The sequence below is a fragment of the Anthonomus grandis genome, chromosome 22 (assembly GCF_022605725.1).
Source record: "Anthonomus grandis grandis chromosome 22, icAntGran1.3, whole genome shotgun sequence".
NCBI lineage: Eukaryota > Metazoa > Arthropoda > Insecta > Coleoptera > Curculionidae > Anthonomus > Anthonomus grandis.
This window is the reverse complement of record NC_065567.1, coordinates 42,702,854-42,714,898: the sequence shown is the minus strand read 5'-3', so window position 1 is coordinate 42,714,898 and position 12,045 is coordinate 42,702,854. Positions and strand designations below refer to the sequence as shown.

Below are 12,045 nucleotides of genomic sequence, written 5' to 3'. Positions count from 1 at the left end.
CTTATAATCATTTAACAAAGCATAAAAAACTATATTTAAATTACGTAATAAACTATTTACGTTTAATTTTATGGTGACTATTTAGTTGGCCACAACGGTGCATGTTCTTTCTTGCTAATTTGGACACAATGCTTCGACATAATAAACAACGACGCAAATTTATTAAATTATTTGAGGCAAGTAGAAGGGTAGACTAATCTTTACGGCAAATATGATCTTTATATTTGATGAATCTGTGTGTGCTTAAATGATTGTAGAAATAAAATTGTCAACAGTATTAGCATACTTACTTAATTATTTAATTGTGGAATGAGACTTTAGAGAAATGTACTTTTTTCAACATTTGGTATGTTAACCATGGTATCTAGCAATCGGTTATTTTTACGACATAATTTCTGATAAAAGTACATTAAGTTCCATAAAAATACAAAACTCAGAACTATTAGGTTTTGATAAAAAATTGTTGGAATTTCATTTCCTGTTCGTCGATTAAATGGAAGGAATTTCCTGATTAGACGGAAGGAATTGGTTCTTTTTTTATGACTAAGTTTACTTATAAGTAACTAATTTTTCAATGTATCAAGTCATATTATCGAAAATTTCGAATTGAAATCTTGACGTTTTAATTTTTGGTGGACCTAATAATAAAATAACACCAAATATGGCTGGCACTGGTTGTTTTTTGTTAAACAAATTATGGTTTCCTTTCCGTCACAATTTCTGAGATCTCAATACGTAACCAAAATTACTTACTCTATCCATGCAAGACATTATCAGGAAATCGAGCAAAAAAGTTCTTATATAGTACAGGATGGTAAAGTTGTTTGAAAAAACCTTTTTTTCGATAGTTTTAATACCCTTGTAGATATTATTTGGCATCCAGGGCCATTTTTCAATACACAATTTAATTTTTTTTATTCGCCCCAATTGACTATTTTTTAAGAAACGCCACTTCTAATATTTTTGAATGCTTTTTTTCTTTTAGAGTATATCTGGTTTCCTGGTAATTTTTCGCTCGATGCATGGTTTTTGCAGAAAAAAAATAAAAACGATTTTACTGCATTGCTAAAGTATATTTTTTTCATTTAATAGTAATTACTGTATTTTTATTTATAATTTGCGCAATAAAAAAACCTGCGTGTGTCTTTATAAATGTGTTATACCATAACTTATTTTGTTGTAATAAAAATACTGATAATAATAACATAAATTTTGCAAAGCCTATTAAATGACTGTCAAAGTAAACATCAAATACGGACCTGAGTTGTTTCAACGGGTCGCGTCGTATCGAACGAACCGAAAGCACAGATTTAGTTTTGGAATGAGTCATCGACTTCCCTATGTTGAGCTTGTAGTCTGTTGCTCATCTGGGTCAAAAATTTTAGTACACACCCGGCACCCCATTTTAGAATCACTATTTTTAGAACGAACTGGCTGCCTTTTATATTCTATGAGCCATTAATAATATTATATTCTCTTGGGATTGTTTATATTTGTCGCCTAACTTGTTTTTTAATGTTATATTAGCTACAGATTTTTATTGCCTGTAGAAAAATTGGTTATTTATTTCACTAAATATTGATGTTTATTTTATTTGATGATAGACAAGAAAAACGTAGACATTTATTTGTTTTCAATATTTTAAATAAAACACCTATATTTCGCATTATTTTTATTTTTACTGTCCCTTAGTAAAAAATGTAAATTTTGTTATACGATTTAGGGTCATTTTACATTTTTGTGCGAAGAAAAACACAATATGTAGGCTAGTAAAATATACATTAGTAGCCATAATTATAACTATATAATAAAACAGTTAAGCTATACCACTCCAGCCGACTATTAGGTTATAAAATATTTAATGCCCATATATATTATTGTTCCATACTCCATAGAACATACCGATATTCTCCTATTTCTTAATAATCTGTATGTTTTATTATTTATTTTGGGATGGATATAATTACATCCATTTTTTATTGCCCCTTGTGAAATTTAAATTGTTTTATTTGCTGTAAGAAAATTCATAATTCGACGCCACCAAGATAGTGCAATGGCCACGTGCTTTTGTGGTTATTGCAAATCCATTGTTTTCTGAGTAATGGAAAAAAACTACCTCGACTGGAGAAACTGCTTCTAAAAAAGAACGAGTTGTATCAGAAAAATTAACAAAAAAAAGGATAAAAGCATTACTCAGATGTTAAAAAAAAAACACCTTTGTACCATCACCAAAAAACCCACTTTTTCAAAAAATCAATGAAAAAGGTTTCGTTTTTATTAATCTAGATCTCGCCGATGAATTTAGTTTCTTTTTATTGGGTGTATTTTTTTTTCTGGGTGAACCTCTATCCTGAAGCGAAAATTCCAAAACACTATTATTAATAGGGGAACAATGCGAGTTTCAATAAACTACTACTAAGGATTTTGTTGGCGGTATTTGGTTTTTTTCATGCTGAAGAGAGAGAATATATTTTTTATACTACTGTACGAAATATATGCATTCCCTTATACACATAGATTCAGAAGTTTTGCATCAACCTAAATTTCCAAAAGCTTTGTTTATTGACAAAAATAGATTAAAAACATATTAATTGATTATTAAGAATAATCAATTAATAAGTTTCTAAGAAAAAAAAAACAACTAAAATGCTTGTAATAAAAATTTATTACTCTTAAGAATTTTTAAATCTGGGTTATTTTGTAATACAAATTAAAATTAACAAATTAGTTTTCTTAATAAAGGCACAGATGTAAATAGTATGTAGTGTATAGTCCTAGGTCGGTGTCTGTTTCGTATATTATATGTTATACCCAATTTTTGCCAAAAAAAAAAACTTTCTGAAATTTAGGGTGATAGAAAATTTTTGAATCTAATTGTTTCATTCCATAATCGGCGCGAAACTATTAATTCTCGTTCTTTATTCGTTATGAGTACCTATGGCGCCATCTAAAAGTCATGCTTTAAAACATAAATTAAAGTTACTGAATCTGGGAAGGTAAACCCTTCAAACAAATGTGTCCCGTGTGGTGCGATCCAATAGTCGTACTTTTTTAAACATTAAGAAAACTTTTTAAACTAACATGATTAAAATATTGCAATAAAATTAAATTAATAGTAATTAAAAAGATATAGAATATACTATTCCCTATTTTAAGGGAATATAATCCATTACAGTACCAAGCATCAACAAAATTACGTGAAAAAATATAAATTTAAACCGATTCAGGTGCTTTTAGATATGGAATCTCTGAAAAATAAATTTTTCAGTATATTCAGCACCCAGTTGACTCTAAAAAGGTAACTTTAACAAAAGCCTCAAACTTTATTCGCATACAGATGACAGCACTGCTGTATCCCTTTTTATACCTTCTCGAGACCGCAAGAAGTAATTGGCTCATTTGATGAACAATGGTATTCTTCACCTTGCTTCACCCTTAAACTTACGAATATATAAATAATTTTTGTAAGAATTTTACCGTTCATAGTAAATTTATTTATTGTTATTAGTAACGAATTGAAATTTAATTTATTCTGAAACATGTAATGTTGGGTCAAGACTGAACAAACAAATTTATCACATCTACTGTGAAATATAAGTTGGTCTTTGTGAGAAATATATTTCAGCATGATAATGACCCTAAACCTTAATCCAAACTTATTCCGGGTTACTGGTTTATGAAGTTTAATGGTTAAGGGGTGCTTTGCAGTGGCCAGCCGTAAATTTTATCGAAAACTTGTGCATATAAAGCATAACAAACCTTAACAAACTTTTCCTTAGAGCTTCTGCTTTGCAGCTATGTTCAAAGTTTGTTAGCAATACAAAAAGAAGAACCTCGATTTCTATACTATTCAAATAAGACAAATGTTGGGAATAGAGAATTATGGTAACATGTACTAGTAGACCTTGTTGGCAATGTTGACTAGAGGGGTCATGATGAAAACTCTAAGAATTGCTAATTTTGAGTCATTAATTTTTTTGAAATTCAATGGTATTCAACTCCTATCAGGCAGTTCGAACCGCGGAATAGATTTCCGATAGAACATTTAGGCGGGTATTAATAATAATAAATAATCGGCCCAAATATCCTTGAAGGCAGATTATGTGAAATTGAATAATTACATTTGATACAAAATATTGTAACCGATTTATTTCAAAATTAAGAGAATATTGTTTATTTTTAAGCAAACAGAGTCCATGTTTCGATATATTTATGTCTCATTTTTAAATCGTACTTATACCAACAGATGGCTAAGACTTCAATATGAATCCACAAAATTTTTCGATTTAACATTCAAGCAGAATACGCACTGACGATACTCAATGACATTTTTATTAAGATAATTATGTTCTATGGACATTAAAGAAATTCGGTTAGTTTTTTCATCATCATATGGTTTTTTTTGCACTTTCTATAGTAAAAACTAATGATCCCTCTCCGCTAAAATCATTTACTTTAACGGATAAGACACCTTTATTACAGTATTTCCATTTTCTATTAAAATACAATACAAACAAACTTCATACAACTTTATGGATTGACGTTTAGGAATTTACAAAAGTTTTATTGTAAAAGGTAAAATTTAGCGATATATCTAACTCATTTATCTCACCTACGCCTGTATACACGTTTTTAATATGTTCTTAAGACGTTCTCTATTATTATGCAAATAGCCTATTCATAAAATACGTTGTTGTTAATTTTTCTGTATTGCAATTTCTGCGAAAAAATATTTCTAAAACAGGCAACTTAATGAATCACTGAATCTAACCGAGTGCATCGACCCTTAAACAATGACAGCGTCGATGAGTAACGAGTAACTCAAGACAAGGAAAGGCCATTTCTCAACTGGTTTACCCATTCATGAGAATAAACAACTTTCGTCCGGACCTCTGCATCGTGTCGACGAGTCTTCGCTTCTCTATATTTCTGTATATCGTCACGCATATGACCCATTTTTAGTTGATTTTCTTTAATTTCTTTTATTTTTAGCATTAATCCAGTATAGTAAAGAACTACAAGATCCATTGTTAATAGTAATAATTAGGAATACTATCCATACGAATGCAATCTATGGTTATCTTTCTTACTTTTTTTTTCTTAATTTTAAAACTTCGCCATTATAATTCTTCCCATTTTCTAGTTCATCATCTCTCATGACACAAAAAAGACGAAGAAAAGTGAAATTGTTGAGTTTTTTTAGCGGCCAGCAGATATCCGCTTAAGAGGTTAAGAACTATCAAAATTATTTTACCATGATTAAAAATTGTTTGCTTATATCGTTTTTAGAATCTGTTTAAAAAAAGTAAAAAATACATTTAATACAAAAGTTTCGTTTCAACAAGTAACAAAAGACGATTGTATATGTTAATAAATTAATGACATTTTTTTAATACTCTATCGACTTTTTTAAGTAGGCATAATATTAAAATATCAAGGCAACGCTCAAAAAAAAAATGTCAATTTACAAATCGATTAATACTCAAGAAATCCAAATCCCTTTAATGGGCTAGCTAGACAAAGTTTATTGCTATTCCTAATCTTTAAGAAAAAAAGCTTCAATGGATATAAAACTGCTGTTACAGATTAATTATCTTCTGCTTGCTTTTATTTCTCGTTCATTTTAATTAACATAAACAGGAAGCGAGTAGTCCACTTCCTGATTGATAAAATATTATGTGCATGCCTGGTTTAATGAGTTAATAGTCTTTTACGTTTGTACACGATATGACAACTTTTTATTGATTAAATTAAAATAAATTGCTTTTATTGATTACAGTCGAGGAATAGGCGGAAACATGACCAAGAATTATTGTTTCGGTAAAAAAATACCAAAAGCTTTTTTTTAATTTCATTCAGTCCAGGAATGGTTGATTAAATATAAACAAGAAATACACGTAGAATGTTCATTCATTAACCGTTCATTCCCTAAATACGACCTGTCAACGCCACTTCATATCATACAGGATCTATTCAAAATGTTTTTTGAATTGAATGTTCAAAACCCAGTTTCACAAATTACCAGAAACAATAAATTTTAAGTACATGCATAATTATTTCTTCACACTGTTGACATCTACTTAAACTTTTTCTTCGAATTGCAGCATTTGGAATTCTTGAAAATCTTATCAACGTCAATTGTTTTAATTTTGCAACAACGAAAGCCTCCTTTTTCCTATTCCACACAGAATCCTTTCCGCTAGGGAAACACACCACAGTTTTCCAAGCGGAGGTGTTTGTTTGCTATACTCGAAGTAGCAAACAAACCAGAGGCATTGGAAGGTAACGGGGGGATTTGCATCTACTCCGATAGTCAAGCTGCCTTTAAGGCGATTCAGAAACCCAGGACCAGCTCAGCGGTAGTACAGGAATGCAGAGACGCATTGGAAAGGCTTGCGGCACACAGGGAAGTGAGATTGAGGTGGGTCCCAGGACAAGGTTCTGCTGAGACCTTCGTAGGCCCCGACAAAGTATCAAAGACTTGGTTGGAATCCTAACCGGGCACAACAGTCTAAGCAGGCATCTACACCTTCTTGGTATAAGAGAAAGCCCACTCTGTCCAAATTGCGGTATAGAGGAGGAAACTTCATACCAACACATACTATGTATCTGTGATGTGGAGTCGCCTGAAAAGGAAAATTTTCGGAGTAACGACACTCCAACGGGAAGATCTTAAAGATCTAGACTGGGACATCGTGCAAGCTTTTATTAAACGGACGGACTGACTCAGTGAAGACCGCGCATTAGGAGTGGAGGCGTAGGGGTGGGTGGGTCTGGGGTTGGCGAAAAGGACTGTTCAGGCCTACTTGCCGAGCTCTAGCTCCCCCACCCTTACTAGTACTGCTACTACTACTTCCTATTCCCCACTTTCCTCCGATTATTTTTTTTTTAAGTTTAAGAAAGATTGCTCTTGATTGTTCTATTCTAATTTGTGGAACATCAGTCTTACTCACGACCGTAAACTTTTTTTTATATTAATTATCAGGTCTAATCTTCTGTTTGTTTCATTTACGGGATTCAATAATTCCTGAAGTACGTTTGCATTATTTGCGATTATTACTGTATTTCATCTCTGATATTGTTAATATGTATCCAGTTCACTTTAATACCTAACAAGTTGACAAGTTGTTCTATCGAATATCTGCTTTCTGATTCCAGTACAGATTGTTAATTAATCGAATGTCTTTACCATCTAGACCCAGGTTCTTAAGGTACGATATTAGGAGGTAACGTTCCGAAACAATTTTTAAATCAAACTGACTGCTGCCGGTGGCTTCTTTGCATTTTTTATAGAGCCTCGTATGCAAAATTTACTAAAAGAGCTTCAAGAACTGGCTCATTAGACTTATAAACCTTAACCTCTTAAGACTTATGTTTTTGCATTACTTGATTTTGGTAAAATTATAAGAGTACATCGAAGCCAGTCCTCTGGATCGTGTTCTGTATTATATACATTGTTAAAGAGTTATTATATTTATGTTCTGTTTATTAACAACTTGAAACGTGTCAGAAAACGTACTATCAGAACTTGGTATTTTGTTATTCTTCATAAGCTTCACCGCGTGTCTGATTTCTCCGGTTAATATACTTGGTCCTTAAACTCTGAGTTTAATATTAATTAAGCATATTTTTTGAAGTGTTTTTTATAAAGCTACAAAAATTATCTTTATAGAAAATATAGTAGTACAGTTGTCCCTTACGCGATTAAAATTATTTTACATGGAAATAATTAAAATGCATATTTCAATTTAATTTCATTAATTTTTTAACAATTATAAAAAGCGAAGCACTACATTATATCAAAGCAAAACGGTGACAAAATAAAATTACTCAAAAGAGCCGTATAATGCTGTTCTGCAAGAACACACATTGAGAAAGAGTTTAACCTCTTAATTAAAAACTTGGGGGAGTATTGGGCCCTCAGTTCATTAAATGACAAATACTGTTTATCCTAGTATTTTTACCACTGTTGCACTCAACAATTTTTTGTGACTGGCTTGTGAGCCGAAATTAAAGTGTAAAATCTTAGATTTAATAATATATCTATCGAATTATTGACTTAATTAAGCAGTGAGTTACATTGAAACATTCAACTTATAAAAAGGGACTAATTTATCCCATTCATGCGGAGCCCTTATACAATAAAGGAAGGATGTTATAACTTTTATTGAAAGGTCATATGATTACTCATACCTTAAGCAGACTATTACTCATCATATTGTGTACTAAGGGGAAATCTTTTTTGGTTGATGGGTGTGTACAAAGCGTTTCGTTATCCAACACTTATTCCTCTTAATTGTTTTTAGACAATTTCATATCATACTCATTTTTTACTTAAATAAAATATTTTTCTGAAAAAAGTTTGTCGGGATATTGATGGGTGCATCTGAAAAACCCAGCTTTTTAATGTATTATGTTCGGTGCCAACATTATTTTTTAAATATTTTCATTTATTTAAACATTAGATCAAAAAATTTATTTTTTATAATTTGATAAAGCCGATACAAATGCAATAACGTTTATCCACTTTACTACTGAAATAATACCAAGCGCTATTTTTCCCACATAAACACAATATGTAGTTCCCAGAATATATATCGATATTTTTTATTACAGAACAGGCGAGAAAAAACGGTTCAAGGGTCCTAGTACATTGCCAGGCGGGCATCTCAAGAAGTGCAACAATTGCAATTGCTTATATAATGAAGTACAAACAAATGTCAATGTGGGAGGCTTACAGAAAAGTAAAAGAAGTACGGCCGATCATTTCTCCGAACCTTAACTTCATGGGTCAACTTTTGGAGTTGGAGCAAAGTTTACGAAGTGATAGCAGTAGCAATTTACATTGTAGGTGGAGCCAGCAGGCTACAGACGAAGTCACGCAAGGGTGCAGTGTATGAGTTTCAGTTTGATTGACATTTATGAAGTTGAATAAGAGTTAAATATAGTCACCTATGATCGCCATAGAGTTCCATTCTAGTCGTTTTAATATTGGAGAAAGGCTGTGTACCATTAAAGATATTTCATGTTTTAAATGTAAATATTTGCCGTATAGTTATGATAAGAATTGTGTTATCGGTTTGTAATTTAGTTCTATCTTTATTAGACTCTATTTAAACAGATCCTAGTGATAAGACACTCTCTGACCTCATGAGATATGGTGAGGTTTGTATAGACTGTGCTTTGTTAAAAATTTGGTTTGAGATATAAATATATCATTTACTACAAATTTTACTTTGTCACAAACAACTGTGGCCAGTTTTTTGAAGTAGCGGAATAGATAACTATAGAAAAAATAAATTTAGCAGCAGTGTGATTATGTTATTTTGTTTGGCAGTACATTGTACAATACGTGTATTTTTTTCTTCAATGTTAAGGGAAATTTTACACATATTTCATTTATAGTTGTTTCTTTTGTTTGCTGCTGAAAATATCTTACGCTATATTTTTTAATGAGGAACATATTGATTTATGTCTCTATATATGTACACTTAAGATCCAAAAAGTATAGGGAAATCGGAAATGGTTAAGGTTAACGAGACAATGATTTCGTAGTTTACTGGTAAAAAACGATCAATTCAAAATTTAAAATAATTCTGATATTCGGAAAGAAGCGTATAAAAATCCTTAAAAAGAATATCTTTAACAACGATAGCGAGAAAGAATACCTAGGATTTGTAATTTCCTTTTTGATTTTTTAAAGATGGATTTTACTTTTACAAGAAGATAAAATTAAAAGCCAGAACAAACTGTATAAAAATAAAATTTCTTTTGTTGAAATAAAAATAAATTTTGCAACAAAGGTCGGATATAAATAATGTAAAACGGTTTTTTCCGAATATTGTTTCGGGCTTTTATAAATATCAAAAATGTAAAGAATAACCAGTTATTTTTGCAAAATGGTCTATTGTGTATGGTTTCGTACTTATTTATATTAATACAGGCAGCAAATGAAAAGTGTTTTTTAGATATTATAATCTTTATTATTATTCAAATTGCCATATTTAATTTATAATCCTTTTTATTAGTTTTGGTAATTGTAGAAAAGTTCAGATTGATTTGTTTGTATTATAAGAAGGAGGCACTTTAATCAAGGTTTGAAATTTGTGATTTAAACTATATATTTAGTCAAATATTAAGGCTATTTACTAGAACATCCTTATGTGTCATTTTCACGTTCGAGTTAAAAATATATAGATAATGAATTTAAATGTTTGGTAGTGTTCAGCTGCTTTAATAAATTTTGATGTAAAGGGTAAAAAAGTACAAAAGCTTGGTTGAGCTAGACACGAGCATTATTATATAAACCTAATACTCTCCCTATGATTATTTTTTATTCTAAAATACCACATTGCCTGTAGTCAAATTTCAACAAATGCACTGCAATAGATCCTAAAGCAAGGTAAAATGGGCGGGTTTAGGTTAAGGCTAATTAATAGCCACTTTATCGCATAAAATTTGTGCCTTTACAAAGTTTTCTTTGTATAGATAGACATTGTATGGAGTTCAGACTGTGAAATTGTATAACTATTTGTAAATCACAAGACTTAAATAATCTTAATATAAAATAGATGTTGATTTGTTTTTTTATTGAAGCATTTCCTTTTAATTCATGTTTAGAAGAGCGTTTTTTTCTTACGTGGTTCTTTCTTTTCCGAGTTCCACCTCTCAAAATAGGTGTTATGCCCCTGTTTTGCAGTTCGCCAACTTGGTCAAAGTCGAAAGTCAAAATATGCTTTATTCTATAACATAAAATGTTGTTTACAAAGCAGGATTACAACTACTGAGCTAAAACTAGAAATACAAAAAGTAGCTAGCTTAAAGTGAGTATTTAAAAATGTACATTTAATATATACATTTTTAATTTTATAATATTAGATAGGTCTGACCGTAGTGCCAGAGTGTAGTCGAGACTCAACAAGAGTAAAATATACCAGCCAACATCCGGCGGCAGTCCTACCGCCGCAATGTGTTTTGTCTTATAGGGAAATGAGGACAAAATTCATTGCTTTAAGACTATTTATTTTAATTTTAAAATAACTTTTATCATAACTTATACATTTTTGTCAAGAACTAGAAAACATTAAATTTTAAGAATTAATGAATTAAGAATTAATTTAGGTCTGCTGTACACATTATACAGGGTGAAATATGAAGTATAAACATTTAATTTTAATATGCTATCTTATATATTGCGAAACTGGTATTAAAAATATTTATAGTGGTATCAAAAGTACAAAATTAATAATTAAATATATACCGGGTGGTGCGTCGCCGAGCGGAAAGAGGTCTCAAGAGGTCTCATGTTCAACCTTAAAAAACCAGAGCTTCGACTATTCACAAGGAGACATAACTTTAGCAGACCAGTTGTTGTGGAGTGCATTGCAATACTTCAGGACAGTTCGATTTCTGGGAATCACATTAGATTCCAAACTCTACTGGTACGATCCCGCAGATATCAGAACTAAGAAGACCATCTGCGCGCTATGGGCCCGCAGGAGGGCTTTCAGTAACACCTGAGGTACTGGACAGAGTCCAATGTCTTGCATGTCTCAGCATAACGGGTTCCATGCGAACGGCGCCAACTAGAGCGCTTGAGACTCTGCTGAGTCTTCCGCCTCTGGACTTCGTTGTGCAATTCGAGGCAATGAGGACTGCGTACAGGCTATATGTCCTCGGCGAACTACGTGCTGGCGAGACCGGTCACGCAAAAATTTGGTCACGCGCCATACAGGAATGTCCTCTCCTTCTGATGGGCAGTGACTGTATTGCTCCAGTGACTGTGGACTGCGAGGGATTCGTGACGCACATTGCAGGCAGAGAAGAGTGGCAGCATTCCAACAGACCTGCATTGCTAAATACGGGGACCATCTGGTACACAGATGGCTCCAGAATGAATAACAGAGCTGGATCAGGGCTTTGTGGTGGGATCCCACATACCAGTAGGGCATACTCGCTGGGGGAGCACGCCACTGTCTTCCAGGCCGAAGTATTCGCTGTATTAAAATGCGGATAGAAAATCCTAAGCTGCGGACACCGCAATAC

General features: G+C 32.0%; 1 protein-coding gene across 2 annotated transcripts in view; it reads left to right on the top strand.

Moving 5' to 3' along the window:
- LOC126748324 (dual specificity protein phosphatase 10-like) overlaps positions 1-10,578 on the top strand; it is an 86,837-nt gene extending 76,259 nt beyond the window's left edge. For both annotated transcript variants that reach the window (XM_050457472.1, XM_050457473.1), the window contains one exon: positions 8,617-10,578. In XM_050457472.1, coding sequence (XP_050313429.1) covers positions 8,617-8,900 — 284 coding nt within the window. In that variant the 3' untranslated portion in view covers positions 8,901-10,578. The remainder of the gene's footprint in view (positions 1-8,616) is intronic.
- Positions 10,579-12,045: the final 1,467 nt, after the last annotated feature.